Source organism: Embiotoca jacksoni, unplaced genomic scaffold (assembly GCF_022577435.1).
Source record: "Embiotoca jacksoni isolate LCO1_2020_lvr unplaced genomic scaffold, fEmbJac1.0.p SCAF_1, whole genome shotgun sequence".
NCBI classification, from domain to species: domain Eukaryota; kingdom Metazoa; phylum Chordata; class Actinopteri; family Embiotocidae; genus Embiotoca; species Embiotoca jacksoni.
The window spans coordinates 21,501,703-21,521,242 of NW_027185229.1; the positions used below are offsets into that span (position 1 = coordinate 21,501,703).

Consider the following 19,540-nt stretch of genomic DNA (forward strand, 5'->3'; position numbering starts at 1 on the left):
ACAATTAAAAGTTAATAAAGGAGGTTGTAAAGTTCAGCAATTAAATTGTTCTGTGGAAAAGAGAGAAAATGGAAAGTAAAAGATGGTGTTTGTTTGCGTGTCAGTACGCTTGACATGCAATACAATTACTTGGACACAATCTTTGAATCTTTAATCTTTCAATAACTCAATTTAAAATATTAAAATAGTTTAATATAAAACAATAGTTACAATATATTTTGATAATTGTGTATTGGAAATGTGTTCAGTATTGCCCCACACTCAAGAAAAGGTGAATTATACAGTTACCTTTTGCGTTGCACCTTTAGTTCCCAAAGTGAAAATCAGCTTTGAAGAATGTTGAGTCATAAAAACCACAATAAAAACAACTGATAATGAATACAGATTTCTCTGCAGATATTCCTCCACTGCGACAGGAGAGAGAAGAAAGACGAAGCTTAAATGTTGTGGCAGATTTTAATTTTCATCTGACACTTCATAGTTGTTATAACAAACAAACTTGACAGAATACTGTATACACAGCAAACAGACAGAAAAGCTCAGTTCAAAAGGATAAAAAGATAAGAAACAACACAAACAGCGATGCCAAGACTTTTTAAAAAAGTGACCCAACGATGCTTTTGAAATCAAGTCCATCATATAATGACAAGTATCATCGTACCTTAGTCACTTTGGTGTCAGAGAGGTGCTCTCTCTAAAAAAACCAAAAAAACAGAACAGTTGAAGCATAATGGGGGTCTATGATGTTGCGAAAACCCTATTGTACAATTACCGTTTCAGTGGTAACAAAGATCCAAGTTATGAACAACATGACTGAGCCGACGCTCGATATTTTCAGCAATAACGGCGTGAAAAAAAATCTAAAGGGTTTATAAGTTTTTCCTAAAGCAGCATAAAGAGTACCTCTACTGTGTTGTTCGTATAGAGGATGGAAAAGTGACGGTTTTGGCACAAAACTTCAACTTCGGTTTTAAAACATGACAAAATACGGAAATGCAACGCAAGATATACCAAACACAGCAAAAAAAAAAGAACTTCACTTAGTTCTTCATGGTTCACAAACACATTACGTTAAATCATCAGTTTCCACATTAGCAAAACAAACAAACCAAAAGACAAGGAAAAACACTTTGTTCATTTGATACGGATAACTATAGCACACTTGGCAAGTAGCCACAAACTGTTTCAAACAACAGGCATTTACCAACCAATGAGCAGCAGGTAGGTACATGAATAATTTATTCAGGCAAGAATAAGGCCAGAAACCAGACCATAGTTTAGTTCATTTGCAGTTGTTGTATACATTTGGTCTTCTTATTAATAGCTTATTCTTACACATCAATTTATTGTTGACCTAAACAATCTTACCTCAAGGGTCACTTACTGGCTTTTCCCTGCGTTTTCAGCTTAGTAGCTGGTATGATTTCATCTATAGCACTTTTAGTTAAACAAGTGCAGTGAAAAGAAAAATACTGAAATCTCTGAAAAAGGAGGTAAGTATACCTTGCATTGGGATTGTTCTTCTAAACTGGCTTATTCTTTTTTTTAATACTTTTACATTTCTTCATACTTCTCTGTGGCAGTTTGATGGAAGACACAAAATAGTACAACAGACTTGGGCGCCAAAGAAAATGCCAGTAGATTAATTATACAACAGAAAGATTTCACAACAAAAGACTGATGACATTGAGGCTAACTGATGTGTTGACTGGTTTGTTTTTCCCCTTTTTTATTCAAAAATTAAAAATAAATAAGGTGAGAAGATGACCTAACAATTCTAGGCAAAAAAGAGTAAATGAATGCCCCAAAATTATTTTTTACTTTTGGATATTTTCTTTTTTTTAAATTTCTACAAATAATCAGGTTTTAAGCAGCTTTAAGTTTCAAATTCTGTTGAGAAAGCTGATCTGAAGATGAATTTGCGCCGCTCCTGCAATTGTACAGACAATGCTAAACCTTCTTGGTATTCAATAATTAAAATGTCTGTGATGATTACAGACAGTATCATTTTCAGTTGCCTCAACCTTCAGCACACTTAATGAATTTATAAAAAAAGAAATCCTTTATTTTAAATCCTTCTTTTTTGAATATTGAATGTGTGCTGGCGATATTGATGCCAAAGCAAACATCTATCATTATTGGTATGCGTGATACTGACCCTGCATTACTGGATTTTTGGATTGCAAACCATATTTGTAGTATTGCCTACTTGAGCAAACCTGTTCCTGTGTAATTTGCCATAGACATTAATGAGCAAAGTTTTTTTGCTGGGTGACATGTTAACATGAACATTGTCATTTCTTGTCAGTCAATTCCACGTACACTGTACTGCTACTGTACACAATCACTAGTATTTTATACATGTTCATCTGCAGCAAGAATGGTTCCAAATAATAGGTCTGGGCAATATATCGATATTTTATCATATCATGACTAGGCGAGATATAGTCTTTGATTTTGGACATTATAATAATGCACAAGTGTTGTCTGAATTTGCCAGATTGTTTTACCTGTTGTATTATTTGCCTTTGCCCACTTAGTCATTATATTGGTATATATATAATATATATATTTATATTTATTCATTGAGTTTGAGTAACATGAGTTAGTGTCTAAGTACCTCAAGAAGGAAGTGGGGAAGTGTTGTTGGTCTTTTTAGATGACGTGTTGACAATAAGATGCATCTGGAACAACTCCAGCCTCCTCCTTTGATCAAAATATCACACCTTCACTTCAAAGTAATCCTGCGGTCAGCCCAATGTATTTTTTCTTTTTTTTTTTGCCATCAGGTTGAGGGCCATTGCTTCATTTGACCTTAGTATGAAAGCCATGAAGAGTGTCAGCCTGCTGTCAGTCACCAGTAAGAACTTTAAACATGAAGCAACTGAAAATGACATGATGAATAGATATCATTTCCCCCCAAAAAAGAGCATCCTATACTCTTTACAGTGTCCAAAGAAATTAACAAAGAACGACGATATTAGCAGCATCGGGTACCGCGACTTTTTCAAATGATGCTGTAAAGAAAACTAAAACTGTTTTGATTCCTTTTTTTTGTTACTCAAAATACTTGGACAAACAACACACAACACAAACAAGACCAATCAAATTCCAGTAAAGATAGTCAACATCTTTGTCTTTCTTTAATATTTATAATCGACAAATACCCCTTTCCCTGCAAATTTGTGACATTTCAACAGCGTCTGCTGATGTTTATGCTAATTGCACAATGTCTTTCACTCTTTTCCACAGTACCCGCTGTAAAACATCTCTACTGCAGTTAGAAACTATTAGAAATGCAGCAATTCTCTCCATATTTACAGTACATACACAACATGACAAGTGGGTGATTCTCCGTTCACATATCTACATTCCTCTACCTCAGTAACTGGTGACTCCTCTGGAGTACAGCTCTCCTCTTGTTGACCCTGTGAGAAGGGACACGTTGCACCCATCAGTGTGTTACCTGCTGCTCCTTCCTCCTCCTCCTCCTCCTCCTTCTCATCTTCTTTTCGTTCCTCCTGCTGAGTTCAGCCAGAGAGTCACAGAGCAGAGACTTTGATGATGTTGGTGCCAGCTGAGCTAGTTGTGGTCTGGATGCTCGGGGTAGCTGGGTGACCTGGAGGCGGCGGCGGCGCCCTCCGCTGCGGGGGTCCGTGGAGACCATCGCCATCAGGGGTTAGAGCGGGGGGCGTCGGGAGGCTGATGATCGCTGTGGTGATGCGGCCGCTCCTGCAGTTGATCCTGCTGCTGTCATCTGTTTTTAGGTTGAGGTTTGAACGGCTGTTATAAGAGAGAGAGAGAAAGAGAGAGAGAGACATGTATGATTGTGTACAATGTATGAACTGCATACAGATTGTAGCTACATCAAGTAATTGATGGATGGATTAGTTAATCAACAGAGAATTAATTGGCTGGTATTTTGATAAATAATTAGTTGTAATTAGTTATCTTTTTTTTTTAAAAGCAAAACTGCAAAACTTTCTCTAATTTCCGTGAGGAAATTCACCTTTTCTCAATTTTTTTTTTATAAAACTGTAAATTAAATATCTTTTTGTAAATTTCAAAATAAGGGGTTTGAAGACTCCAGAGAATTTTTTAGCATTTTATAAACCAAATATTCAACAACTAATTCTGAAAATTAGTGGAAGATTATTCATTACTGATAATATTAGTTAATTGCAGCCCTATACATGTAGTATCTTTTTATCTGTTTTAAGTTAAAACAAACTTCCAGCATGACATCTACTGCCTCCAAATGATCAACTAACCCCCCGTGATAACTCCACAACTCTTTCTTCATTTTTAAGTTTTAAAGCTATAGGAGCAGAAAGAAGTAAGGCCCTTTTTGTTTCCAGTTAGTAGTCCTAAATTACAACCCTGTTCCAGAATTTTTTTTGACTCTGTGTACAATATAAATAAAAACAGAATGTGATGATTTGCAAATCATGTAAACCCATATTTAATTGAAAATAGACCAATAATTTAAGTATAATGTTCTGTAACTTAAAATTGCAAAGAATTTGGGGATTTAATCATCTTTTTTGAATTTTTTTTTTATGTTTAGATTTGCAAATGAACACATTGTTTTTATTTACTTATGGGAGTCCACGCGAGCTGTAATTGTTGATTGTGTGTTCAGAATTTTTTTTTTAAACGTCTACATACTGCTGATAAATACTAAGTAGGAGGACATAACATGAACTGTTACCTAGAGCCATATACCTAAGATGTAACTCAAGATCTCTGCACATACAGTCTTAATGGCCTGACATCACTCCAAAAAAATTGAGTAACAATTTTCTTAATTTGGGTAAACAAACTCTTGCAAACTATAAAAAAAAAAATATATATTTTTGAATTTGGAACATTCTTCCGAACAATCTAGTAGCAAGTCTCTGACACTGCTGTCATGTCTGTGTGTTTCTGATGTTGAGTATCACCTTGCGGTGTGCGACAGTGGGTCACCGCAATGTATATGGATGGCACTGAGCTCCTGCAGCGGGCCGTGGTGTGTTGGGACGAGATGGGCCGGTGGCAGGCTGGCGTTGCGCAGAGGAGTGTTTTTCTTTCCACTCCGGCCACAACAGCTGCCTACAGGGCTGTCATGGCTGGATATCGAGGGGCTGCGTGAGGGATAGGTCTGCAGCGGCGTTTCTAAACAGTTCTGCTCGTATAATTGCTCATCCACAAACTCATGAGACTAAAGATAGAGGATGGTTGCAGAAAAAACAGAGGGAGAGCAGAGAAGAGAAGAAAACACAGTAAGTTAATACAGTCATGGGACTTGATGCCTGGAGTGCTATACCATTTCTAAATCAAATATAATTCAAAGTATCTAAGAATAAAATTATGATACAACACATTATTCACAAAATCATGCACATGGCTCATTTACTATATTGGCTACCTGCTGACAGATCCAGTGTAACAAATCTTTGTTTTTTTGCATCCAACATTTTTTGCAACAGTAGCTTTAAATATTCTAAATGTGTGCAAACTAGGCATTCTCTTCTACATGGTATGGGATGTTACTGTCATTAATCAGGTTTAAGCCCATGTTGTCTGGGCCTGATCACTTAAACCTCATTGGTGTGGCCTCAAATGCTGCAGTTGAAACTGCACTTGTGATTTAATCAGAGCTCAGTTGCTGTATACTGTAGAAATCACCTAAACTCATCAAGAGGCTACTGCAGCTGAAATTTAAAGGCCCCACATTTTACACTCTACCAGTGTTTCATTTTCAGTCTTGATATCAATAGGAAGATATTTTTGTGGTATTGGGTGCCAAATACTATTTCAACATAGGTTTAGATTTGGTCTTATAAGCTTCTCTCTGGAGCTCTATGAAGAACAGGTTATTTTGTGTCTGTGTCTTTCAGGTGAATTGAAATCAGTGACCCTCTCTTCTGATTGGCTGACTCCTTTCTGACTGACACACACCCTGGCCAACCACAGGTTGTCTTCAGTCTTGTACCTTGTTAGCTGTGCGACAGAATGACTGTTCAGTGTTTTCTTCCACATCAGAGGTTTGACAGTGGGCCGTGCTGAGAGCGGACATATGACGTGAGCGTGAGTTTATGACATCACAAACTTATGGAAATCCAAACACCTTATTTAAAAAGTTGCTAAATACCGACTGTGTGCATTTATCACTGGACTAAGCATTTGGACACTTTTATAGTATTTATGCAGCACCCAGACATATTTTATATTCAACCAGAAATGGAAATTATAATTTTTTAAATATGGCACCCTTAACATAAATTTAATACAGACTCGATTTTAACAACGGCTCAAGGTTGTCAACTTTCATAAATAAATAAATGAACCCATGCATAAATCATGTGTTACTTAAAAAAATAAATCAAATGTTTTACCATGTATGTTTTTTTAGGGCAACACTGTAACAAGTGGTAAATTTAGAATTAATTTCACTTCACTTCTTTCCATATAAACTAAAAGAAACATAGGGGCGAATGTGCAACATTATGATTTACAGTTGACAGAAATATACAATGTTGTACAATGCTGCAACTTATGGTGATATTTAACTGTCACAAGTGTGAGTAGACATGTTTTATCAAAAGTGAGGAAAAAAAACCCTCAGCATGGACTCAGGGTACTGTTTCCCACTAAATGTAATTCATTTATAAAAGCAAGTTCATTATCGTTGAATTTAATCATTAGATAACTGTCATGGATGAGAATTGCAATAATCATACAGACAACATCACTCATTCAGACTGACTAATTGAATAACATTATAGAAATGTGCTCAACATGACAGAGACATCTGTTCTGTACATGCTGATAGGTCGTCTGAAACACGTTCTCACAGCACGCTAAATAACAAACCTGCTGTGGGCAGCTCAGACACCTGGTTTGCTTTATCTGTAGTTCACCTGTGGTTCATCTAAACTTAGGCTTAATTTGGCACAGAAATCGGTTGAAGTTTTTGGCACAGCTGAGATTTTGGATCTACAGGGTGAGTCAAGTACAAGCTTCTGACATTTTGCAAACAAAAAAGGTTCATCATCACGAGTCATTGAGGAGTGGTGAACATTTTTATTATGGTCTTTTAACAGTGAATTTCAACTTAATCAATGTCCTTTCACCAAAAAAATAATATTTGTGAGTATAAAAATACATATGTAGGAGGTTAAAGTTAAAAGAGATAAATGTGCACTTACAGTGGTTTTCTCTAGACAGTGCAGTAGGTGGTGGTGTTGGCTCTCTAACAGAGAGGTGGATTTTGTCAGCTTATGCTCATCCTCTTCTGTTCCCTGTGTATCAACACACACACCCCAACACAAAAGCACACGCATACATGCATGCACACACAGACAATTGGTTGAGGTGTCAAATTATTCAGGACATTGCTGGTGTACATGGCCTCGGACATCGATCACTCTGCATAGTCTGCTGCTAAAATGACTGATATTTACTGAAGACTCTGAAAATGAACTTTGTCTTCAGTAATGAAAGTCAGTGATGCAACGCTTTCGTTCTGCTTCGTGTCGTCCATTTTGAACTATCTTGGTTCATGCTTACTGATTTCGCTCTCATTTTTATTAGGAGCAGGTAGCCAACAACTCCTGCTGCTTGCTTTCAAACCATTTACTAGCCAATTAGTTACATAATAGACCACATTTCTGCTCGGTGGGAATTGATCCCTCAGCCTTAGGTCTGCCTTGGCAAGTGGTTTGTTTATGATTTATTTTCTATTGTGCAGTTTTTCTGTCACCAGTGCTGTCATTCCCTTTGGGTTGGTTACTTGTCTAAGCAAGCAGGGACAATAACTTCCCGTTTCAGTTTATTGAACAAAGAATATATAAATTCTAAAGCTGTGTTACTGCCAGCTTTCTTACTTAATTATCTAAGTAGGTACCACTGAGTGTTATTGATGCTGGCTGCTGAATAGTTATTGACATCTGAAGCTTCAGAAAGCAGAAAAACAGAAAGTATGGAACCATTTGTTGGTATTTCTCCAAACAGGGCTTGGTTTCAAAGCTCAGCCTCCAATGTAGCTTAGTCTCAAAGTTGTCACAATTGCCAAGTAACATGAAAACTGAAAACAAATTAATTCCCTCCCCAAACCGTGTATTGTTACTCAGAAGATTTGCGTAGGAGGTGATCCAGCCCAAGGACTCTCATTCAGATTCCAGGAACATGAACAATACAGTGATGTGGGTATGAGAACAACACATTTTCTGATGTCTTGATGCATGGATTTGTCCTCCTAAGAGAGAAGACTTTTACAAACTATACAGCTACAGACTGAGTCTAGGTTAAGGTTTAAAGGTACTGTGACATATACAGCCACTGAGCTACGTTGATATTTCAATACGTGTCGTAACTAATGGAGAATAACGCTTTAATTTGTCCTAAATTTGTTTTTTTCGGAGAGGGGTTTAATGTGGATCAAATCTGCCAAAGTAAGTGTAAGACAATTTAGAAATATATTATTATGGGTGTTTATAGGTAAATTCTGATGATCTATTTTTTATAGTAAAGACTCACTAACCTGGCAAGAGTGTGTATTTCTGGCTCACTGAGTAGGTTAAACACAAGTTCATCTCGAGCTGGATCCATGTGCCATATCATGTTCCTACATGGCAATGTAATCTCCAAGATTTTGAGCATTTGAGTCACATCATCTTCAACTTCACAAGATGGGTCCTGTTTCTTGTTACTTTAGAGCTGCATGATGTAATTTTTCTCCACTCACCTGGGGAGTTAGCATTTTCAAGATCTTTCTCAAAGTGGATCTGCGACCCAAATGTCAAGTTCCTGAAGATGTCATGCAGGACTGTAATTTGTGGAATTTCATCGCTTATCCAAATGATGACTTTAAAATCCCATATCACTTTAGTCTTCAACTGAGTCAGCGATTTATAAAGAGTAGTGTAAAAGATTTAAATTCCAAAAAACATTTGAATTCAGTGCTCTTTGGGAGTTGTTTTGCTCACTGTTTCACGTGGAGGATGATGGTTAATATTACTTTGGTATGCATTTAGTTGAGATGGGTCCAGGATGTGGTACAGTAGCTTGGTTTGGGATAAACGTTACTGTGAGGTCAGGACTTCTAGAGAGCTGTGTGTCATTAAATCCTTACAAATGTGAGTCCGCCTATTATTCCATGTTATTCCTCTACACAAACTGAATGCAAACAATTCAAAGTGTGAGTGGAAGCTTTACTTTCAAATGGTAAAATAATACTATTAGTGAAGGTAATTATTTTCTTAAATAATGTAAAGTAATTGAAAAGTTTTCTAACACAGATCATCATATTGCCTAACGTCAGTTGTTATACTCTGAAAACATGTTGCTGCAAAAAAAAATAAAAGAAGGAAAACAAAATCATTTTGTTCAACTTTTTCACTTCTTATTCTCTCATCTACATTTATTTGTCACAGTTTGCGTGTCGTTATTTTTCCAGCACTGGCACAGGAGCAGGACGTCTCCATTTTCTCTCCTTCTCGACATCGATCTGATGAGTTCAGTTGTTTTTCTAACCAGGGAAACATCTGTCATGAACACCAGACCAATTTGAATTATTTGAAAAAAACCAAAAAAACCAAAAAAAACCACATCAGATTTGGGAAGCAATTCAGATGTCTGGAACCAAGCGAAAAAAAAAACATTACCAATGAGGGCGCAGAAGAAATCCTGTCAAATATAAAAAGTGAAAATTAAGTAAACAGCATCACAAGGGATAAAGATGTAATGCCTTCTTATGCAAGATTATCATAATACTTAACGAGATTATCAATAAATCACCTTCTATGAAAATAAGCCCGTGATTTGGGTAAAAAAAATTAACGGCTGTCAAAAACTTTAAAAAAAAAAGCCCCAAAATGCAAACGGACCTGCAGTGAACTTCTAATTCTACTATGCTGTGAGACAGCCAGTCATTTTGTCTGACTGACTGTCAGTGGTGACAGCACTGTAATTTGATGCGCTAGGACTCCGGCAGCCTCATCACAGACACAGAGGGATGGGGATCGCTCAGCACTCACAGATGGCATTTATATGATAATTCTAACCACTTCCAGACACCCATGAGCTTTCACACTGGACTTGATTAGATCCAAGTGGATTTCTGTAACCATCTGCAAGGAGAGGAGTGTGTCACTGAAGGCAAGACTGATGGATTGGGAAGGATATAGGCAATTTGCTCATGCATTATCAAACACATTTTCCCATGGTGGTGAGAAATATGTAAAACAAGAGAAGAGCAAAAGTGCAGTAGGGCAGAGTTTTTTTTAAATTGATGTTTGGTGGCGGACATCTACAGGAGAATAATGAGAAATTGCTTGACATTTCAAAAAACATTATTATTTATATTTCTGGGGAGAGACAGATTCTCGTGTCCGAGTTAGAGCCAGGAGTTTATTAGCCTAGCCTCGCATAAAAACAGGCAGGGAAAAACAGCCTCGGTCTGTACAAACTTGAAAACTATCCTAAAGTTAATCTCTACCGTCTCATTGTTCAGTGGCACAGCTCTGTTTTGAAGTTGGCTTCAGTTTTTTTTTTCAATGCACTGACCACTTAATTATCACCATGAGCTACTCAATTAAAAACAACCTCTGTTGTCTGAGCTCGCCGGTTTCACAGACATGGATTAAACCAAATCTGAGACTTAAAAGGCAACTAGATAAAAGTACTTTGTGTGATTGCACTGATAACACTTGCACAGGAGATTATTGGCATAACACCTCTGCTACCACCCTTGTCCTGTATAGCAACAGGAATGTAATGACTCCAGTTTCTGCTGCTCTTTTATGGCCTCTAAATTACTCTTGAATTGTCTGATGGTCAATTATGGTGGTAATTGTTGTCATTGTGTTTGTGTGTGTGTGTGCACCGCAGATGTGACGTTGTTGCTTCCAAGCAATTGAGTTGCAGTGAACTGAAATAATTAATGAAGAGGTGTTTGACAAGGAACAATATGATTAATGTCTCATACTGAAATTACAATCTGCTAGCATGGCACATAATTTTTAATGAACACATCTGAAACGACTTCCTGGAAATCATTGCACCCACTTGGTGTAGGTGCTTCTTAGCTCTGAGAGGGTCAAAGGTCAATCTCACCGTCAGCTCCAGCAGTTCGTTGAGTAGTCCGTTGCGTTTGTTGTGGAGGAAGGCGTTGGCGCTGCCGGACTTGGCTATTTTTATCCTGGCCAGTCTGGTTTTCTGGGCGTGGGAAGAAGAAGGGGTCATAGCATCAGACAGGGTAGGCGGGAAGTCACAGAAGATGACTAATGCCTTATTTAATGGTGAGAATCTGCCAACTCATCAGCCAAGCTCTGTAGTAATCTTCACAGCTACTACTGTACTTCTCTTTTCTCCACAATTTAAATGTTCTTTCTTGAAAATGACTGTTGTACAGATTATTCTGCCTGGTTGCTCACCAACATTCACTACTGTATATGACCAATAGTATGTGAACAGCCACAAAGTACATGCATATGGGCTTGTTGTATAATTAATTTCAAGTCCATGGGCATAAATAAGTTGCTATATACCTACAGTGGTTTTGGCGCATTTAACCACCAAAGCTATAATGATGTTGGATAAAGCCTTATTTTCCAGTTTCTGCCAGATGGTGTTGAATGGTGCTGAAGCCGTAACTCCGTACAGGCAAAAAAATATATTCCATAAATGTCCATAATCTCTTTTGGCTTTGTATTTAAGAGCACCGCCATGTTGAAATAGGAAGCCTTGCCTGAAATGTTGACACAAAGTTAGAAGCACACTTTTGTGTTACTAAGATCAACCCGCTAATAACAGTTATAGACCAAAAACACAGAAGAGTATAAGGTAAAACAACAAATTTATCTGTCATTATTTTGATAATTTAGTTTCTAAGCAATTATGCCAAATATTAATAATACTGTTGTAGCTTTCCTACTGTGAAGATTTGCTGCTTTTACATCATAGGAAACCCTGACAACCTGTCTTGGATGTACACTGCCTTTGCAAAACCAGCCCCCCCTGAAACACTGTACAAGACAAAGCAAGCATAGATAATGAATGGATGGAGATCATAGAGAGCTGATCATTACAGGGATTTTTGACTATTGGTCAGACAAAACAACATGTCTGCAGATTAAATTGAGATTTAAAATTTTGTGATGGCTACCTTTTGAAATGTTCCTGATATTTTACAGACAAACATTAAAAGTTAATGAAGAGAGTTATTAAAATAATTGTTTAAGTAGATGCAGGCCTAATTGAGAAAGGGATGTACACATACTTTTGGCCACAAAGTACAGACTGCATTGATTCAACATTGTTTGGATACATGTCAAAAGAAATGTTGAATTCTTTTTTTCAATGAATTTTTTTCTTTCATCTGTGAAATCAGCCCACATATTTTCGAATGTTTGATATGTTCTCTCTGTTCCTTCCAGTCCATTGATACTGTGTTATTTAAAATTTATGTTTGTTTTTATCAGAATTTCATGTGGACCCCGGAAGACCCATAAACTCAAGCTAATGAGGATCCAAGAAAAGGATAAAGAATATTTCTTTGAAAGTGAGTTTTTGTATCAAGTTGTCAAAGTTCTCAGTCCGAACTATTTCAAATTGATCATTTTAAAATATGAAGATTCAGATTAAAACATAAACCATCAGATAAACACCAAAAACTATCAGGAAAAAAATGAAATAAAAAGAACTACGCTGAAACAAGGAACAAATATATATGCAACATGGCCCAACTGCTGATGCGATTCAGACACGGCACTAATGTATGGTTTATTGCGTTAGTGCCAATTCTGCCCATGAGAGACTGAGGAGTTTATAACAATGCATCTGGCTGCTAAATGTAAAATGAGTTTGATTTCAAAGCTTGTTTGCCAACATTCATCAGTTTAATTTACTCTTTCAAGGATGAGCGAAAAAACTGCCATGTGATTAACTTTTTACGTCTCCCTCTGTGTTGTAAAAAAAAATGTAACTCTAAAAGATAGATGCAACAAAACAAAGGAAACAGAAAGGGAATGAGACAGCAATTGTATTGGAAATTTCTTAAAAATAAAGAAGACATCAGGACGTCTGTATACCAGGGCCTCAACCCCTTGTGGACACATAAGGTTAGCGATTCCTTTAACCTTGTCCAGCTTCTCTCTCTTTCCCCCATTTCAGAAACAGCAGACACACAGAGCAATATCTGCTTCCCCGACATGCATCAAAAGTAATGGAATTAGTTTGGAAACTTCAAAAATTGTCCGTCAGACTGTAGATATCTGTGAAGGTGTAAGAAATGCTGGAAACCGAGATGTCATGATAGAGGTTGTGTATGTATGTGTACAGTATGTGAAAAGGAGGAAAAAAGACCATTGACTGCTTCTTTCTTTGTAACTTCAGAGTGTGAATGAATTTGGAAGTGAAATTTGCTGTTGTGTGCTGTCTACTTTTCTTATTGATCAAAAGCACTACTTGACACAAGAAAGGGAAAAAATATGGAAGTATAACTAACTCTGATCTTTCTATAAAAGGAAGAGCTCTGCAGTTAGTTGCATTGATGTTCTGCTGAGCATTGTGTCATCTCTGATGCTTAGCTGAGCTCAATAGGTTCTCTAAGAGACTTTTATTCTCAACACATTCTGAACTGATGAAATCTCTTCTTTTTCTGAAATCCAGATGTATGACCAAGGCCCACTCAGTTCATGTCCAAAGGCGATCTGGAGTATTGAGACAGATTTTTAAGTCAAACTGGTTTAAAATCAAGATACCAAATGGTTGATGAAAGTGTCATAGATGGATCAATATTTGTCTCCCTGCAGTAAAAATGATTTATTTTCCAACTGAGCTCTGCACTGTCTATTTTCATGCAACAATAACATCATATATGCCATTGGCTGAGCTGCAAGCGAGGCCCTTTCCAGGCCGGTCTGCTTTTGATAACCTCCAAATCTTATTAATTTATTTAAAAGTTTGTTTCAACTCCAAAGACAGTTTTCTGGTTCCTGCTCCGTCCACTCAATGAAAATATTACTTAACAGTTAATTACTATAAATCACAACCCAGTATCATGCTAAAACATAATACACCTGCCAGTCCACTAGAGGATAGCATGTCAGAGCCACATTTTGGCGCACTTAGGCATGAAAAGTACATGCATGTGAGACCAGGGTCAAAGAGGGAGATCATGTGATGATGTACAAAGAATAGGGGTAGTTTGAAGAAACAAGCATGGGACTTTCACCTGGACGATTTTTGTTTGAGTTGTCAAAAAGCAGAAGACAACATGGATTAATTATAAATAACTTGCATAACGTTATGTATTTACCTTACATACCGTACGTTAAGTTGCTCATGTGACATACATCTACTTTTGTTAAAAGGCCTCTTTCAACCAAAACCACAATCTTTTCCTAATCATGTGGTTTTTGGTGCCCAAACCTGAGGCTTCTTACTTATCACGCCTGTAGGTGAAATGTGATACTGACACTCTAGTGGCCTGATGGCTGTATTACACAATTTGGCGGTATACTGGGTTGCAAATGCTTATGGAGCTGATTAGCTAGGATGTTGTCTTACAAAACTCATGTTGAACGTGTTGTACAACAGTAAAAATTCAAATTGAATTCTTAAATCTGAACAGAGATGATTTTGCCTTTTCAAAACCAAAGAAATATGTAAAAAAGTTCAGATCAAACTCATCTCTAAAATTTAAATGGTGATGGAGAAGTATTTCTCGGCTGGAGAAGTTCTTTGAGGTAAATTACATCCAATTGCACCCAAGTTTCAGTCTGTTCGGCCTGGATCTCCTCACCACTGACTTAAACACAGTGATGATAGATTCTGGTGATTTTTACTTCATCTGTGGTCTTGATTGACCGTACAAGTCATGGTTCAACATTACCACCCACAGTCCGACAGTCAGACTACTGGAATATGGCAGAAAAGCTTTCACCTCTTGAGCCTTGAAACTTCTGCTTTATAGACACCTCTTCCTTTTTCTTTTCTTCTTCCTTTTGCACTAATCAAACCATTTTCTTTCAGACTTTCCCTTGCTTTCTCTAACTGTCATCTTCGTGTTTTCTCTTTCTCTTTTCCCCCTCGTCTGACCTTCCTCTTTTCTCTCCTCTTCCATCGACTTATTCTGCCCTCAAGTCTTCGGTCTTTTTTTCTTTTTCTTTTCAACAACCCGCCATCTCTGTGTGGCTCCACTTGACTTTGCTGTCCCATTACAGGTGTTACCTCAGTCCACTTACTACCTCGACACTCACTGGCAGTCTTAACGCGATCATGCTGCAATGCAGATTTGTGCAGGAATAAAAAAAAAGAAACCTATCTTCTTCTGCAAGATTTCTTTCCAACTTGTCAGGAAATTAGGATCATTAAAGGGGTTGTTTCTGGGACTAATTACGTTCTCTGGGTTATTGAACCTGAAAGAGAGACACTGTACCCTACACACACTACAGTAGTTAGTTGGCAGTGACTGTCATTAAATCCAATTTCAATTCTCGACTTTCTATTTTCTGACTGAGAAGCTACAATGGGAAAATGGGAAGACCTTTTTGTGAAGTCAAATCCCTTGATGACCACTACATAATTGTAAGGGGAACCTGGAGCAGCGTGTTGTGATAGAAGAATGAAGGCAAATGAGATCCAGAGAGGAAGGTGAGGCCAGGAGAGATGCAGTAATAAAGGGAGTAGGAGCAGATAAGCAGGGTTAATATAAAACAGATCTCCTTGTTTCCCTATTTTCTTTCTTCTTGTTCTGTTTTCAAAGTCAAACCAAAGGAAAAAACACAGACCGCAATATGGCTAAAGAGGGGGATTTATGTGTAACCGTTGAACAAAATGTACTGTGTGTGTGTGTTTAACCCGTCATACTGTAACACAAATGCAAGTAACTTTTTTCATTGCTTAAAGAATTGTAGCATGTGCTGCAAAGTCCAGCCTCCCTTTGTTCCAAAAGTACAGATATCTTCTATCTCTACTTTATTTCATTATGTGTACAAAACATCTGTGCCAACTTTTCCTTTTAGGTAAAGTGCCATTAATGCAAATGCTTGGAAATGATAAAAAACACCTATAGTAATGACTTTCCAAGTGAATTGTAATTAAAACGGCAAGCAGTGATATGCGGGCCCTCGCATGCTGCACGTCGGGGAGCCAGCGTACCTCAAAAAATGAAAAAAAAGTCATTCAACAAAAGAGTCATGACTTTTGTTTTTTCTATTTTGGACGAATATGATTTATTTTCATATTTTGAACGACTTTTTTTGTCATATTTCGAACAACGTGCTATAGTATGACTTTTTTTTCCATATTTTGATGACATGCTATAGTATGACTTTTTTTTTAATCACTTTTGGACGACATGCTATGGTAGGACTTTTTTTTTTTTTATCATATTTTGGATGATGTGCTATAGTATGACTTTTTTTTCCCACATTTTGGACGACATGCTATAGTATGACTTTTTTTTATCATTTTGTTTTTATCATTTTGGATAACATGCTTGGTATGCAATTTGGTATGACATTTTTTTTCCCCCATATTTTGGACAATGTGCTATAGTATGACTTTTTTTTTTTTTTTTTTAATCATTTTGGACATGCTATAGTATGACTTTTTTTTTTTTTCCATATTTTGGACGACATAATGTGACTTTTTTCACATTTTTGACAACATGCTATAGTATGACTTTTTTGATCACTTTTGGACAACATTCTATAGTATGACTTTCACATTTTGGATGACATGCACTTTTTTTTTTATCACTTTTGGACGACATGCTATATATAGTATGACTTTTTTTTGACATATTTTGGATGGCATGGTATAGTATGACTTTTGTCATATTTAGGACAACCTGCTAAAGTATGACTTTTTTTTCAGAATTTGGAAGGAATGCTATTGTATGACTTTTTTGAAATATTTCGGACGACATGCTATGGTATGACTTTGTTGTCATATTACGGATGACATGCCTGTTGTGTGCCTTTTGGTATGACTTTTTTGAAATACTTTGGACGACATGCCATATTGTGACTTTTTTGTCATGTTTCCACAGCATGCTATTGTATGACTTATTTTTCATATTTTGGACGACATGCTATGGTATGACTTTTTTGAAATATTTCGGACAACACGCTATAGTATGACTTATTTTTCATAATTTGGACGCGATGCTATAGTATGACTTTTTTTTCATATTTTGGATGACATGACTTTTTTGAAAGTATGAAAAATTGTATTTCATTTTGCCAGCAGGTGGCGCTATGACTATGACAGAATATTACCATACAGGTGTCTTCAGGCCAGGACTTTTATCAAAGATGTAATGTTTGAGGAAGATTGGAATATGTACATAAAATTTATAGCAACTTGTAGTTTCATGGCAAGACACTCAAAATGGCTGCCATGCCATGGGCACACGATTCGTTGAAAAAAACAAATTCCTTTGATAACTTTTCATCTCCCACGTGTTAAGATAGGACAGAAAAAAGTCCCTAAAATAATAAAAAAAAGTGGTTACTGACACTTGCTTCATCAGTGGGAAATATAATTTGATTGGAGTAGCTTCATGATTTATGTTGTAGTAAAACATTCTGCAGCTGAGGTCTTTTATGTTTAGTGCCAAACCATTTGTAAAAATTAGCAGAAATTTGTGTTTTTTTTCTTGATGGCATTGTGTCATTAAACATCTAAACTCGCCTAGATCCCCCCCCCCCCCCCCCCCTCTCCCTGAAACAGATGTTAGAAATACCATCAAGTACTACTTTTTACTAAAGTTGTTAAGTGGTTTGATCCCCCAAACTAACATTTTAACTCTGGGATCACCACTTCACAAAACCACTACGCTTATTAATTTTTCTGCTCTTTCCTCCCACTACTTGACTGCTTACTGGTCAAACATATTTCGCTCAGAACAGAACCTGATGAGAGGGACACTGGGCTGCATAAGAGTCTAAGGGAGCACAGTCCATTGTGTTTGGACAAATTCAAATCAGAAAAAAGAAAACCATCCATACTAGATTTTTAACAATTCAAATCAGACTTTTCCCTCCTTGATAGCTATCAGCAGCTCCTCTCTAACTTAATGGCACTCTTATCTCACCCCGAAAAAAGGTCAAGCCCACTGGGGAACTGTAGCGAGTGGCTGGCTAACATTTGGTACTTGGATATGAACAGTGTGTCTGAGGAAGGGAAAGATAGTGGGTGTGGTAGCATGTGTGAAAGGATGTTAAATTAATGTGAAGGGTAACATTACCCTTCCCTGTGTGTTTGTGATGGTGTTGAAAATTGTGGGATTAAGTCGATTGGAGGACTGATTTAATGTAGTTGGACAATTCTTAATTGGGGTCAATCCCTTTCACCATCACCTCTCTTTTTAAGTTTGCAAAATGCCTCATCATAAAAAATAAACTAAAATCTTTTAACCCTCTCGCATTATTTTAATGATTTTGAATATAAGAAAAAGGCTTCCAAGGTTGTTTGTTTTTTTTAGGTATAATGATTATTATCAACCCACCCAATGTTACCACTTAATCCTCTCATGCATTCTCATTAACTTGATAACACCTCATAATCCTGGTGCACTTCGGCCTTTTAAAAATCAAGAGTGTGCACTCCTAATGGTCAGGTAATATCCAACAGTTATTTAACCCACACATAACCCTTGCCTGTCCCTTCAGGGCAGATTGGATGGATAAAGACAGTAACTTTTACCTTCTGAGCACGCCGTTTGTCTGCTCTCTGGTTCTGGTGGTAGATGCGGCTGAAGTTTGAGACGATGACGGGGACGGGCAAAGCGATCACCAGCACGCCGCTCAGAGAGCAGATGGAGCCGAAGATTTTTCCAGCTATTGTCTTTGGTACCATGTCTCCATACCTAGAGATAAGACGAGTTCAGCAAAGTGTTAATTAATGCAGTGTTAGTTCATATTGCTTTGTGTAGTTTATTTTGTGGTTTATATTAAGTTGCAGACCTGCAGTTCATCTTTTAACAGCCGGGTGTGTGCTGGACGGTGTGCCTAGTTTCTTTTCTCCTGTTCTTACTTTCTGTTAAATGGAGCCTTGTTAATTCTGTTCCCTGTCTTTTTACGAACTGCAAGGCCTAAGGTGGTGGGGTTGGTGCCTCCCGGTGTTGGTGTCTCACTTCGTGTGCTGTGTGGTTGTGTCCTGAACCCTCACGTCTGTTTGCGTGTGTGTGTGATTGTGTGCACACGTGTGATCGGGGTGCCTCCTCTTTCTGGGATCCTCACTTTTAACGGTCCACCTCTCCACTGGTAAGCCGGTAAGCCGCAGCCCTGAACATCTCTTTCAATGATTGTATAGGTTAAGGCTCTTTTATTAGTAGTTAGTGCTTAAAATTATATTTTATTGAACCACTGTGTTGAATATTAATTTTGTCATAATGAAGAATATTTGTTTAGAATGGAACCACGTCTCCTGCGCATCAGTATAACGAGTGCTTTCTGAGTTCTTGATACTGTGTGGGGCAAAACTTATTCTTTAGGTGAAATTCATAAAGTGGCTTTGTCGTACTTTCTCAAAACTCTAATTA

The 19,540-nt window shown here is 37.3% G+C and overlaps 1 protein-coding gene across 3 annotated transcripts in view; it reads right to left on the reverse strand.

The window, feature by feature from the left end:
* Positions 1 to 442: 442 nt before the first annotated feature.
* Positions 443 to 19,540, reverse strand: part of LOC138197018 (A-type voltage-gated potassium channel KCND3-like) — a 74,315-nt gene continuing 55,217 nt past the window's right edge. For 2 of the 3 annotated variants that reach the window (XM_069147476.1, XM_069147484.1), the window contains exons 3-7: positions 18,703 to 18,865; positions 11,101 to 11,202; positions 7,194 to 7,286; positions 4,944 to 5,203; positions 443 to 3,783 (exon numbers count right to left, since the gene is read on the reverse strand). In XM_069147476.1, the coding sequence (XP_069003577.1) occupies positions 3,543 to 3,783; positions 4,944 to 5,203; positions 7,194 to 7,286; positions 11,101 to 11,202; positions 18,703 to 18,865 (859 nt within the window). In that variant the 3' untranslated portion in view covers positions 443 to 3,542. The remainder of the gene's footprint in view (positions 3,784 to 4,943; positions 5,204 to 7,193; positions 7,287 to 11,100; positions 11,203 to 18,702; positions 18,866 to 19,540) is intronic. The other variant, XM_069147493.1, reaches the window with a different exon arrangement.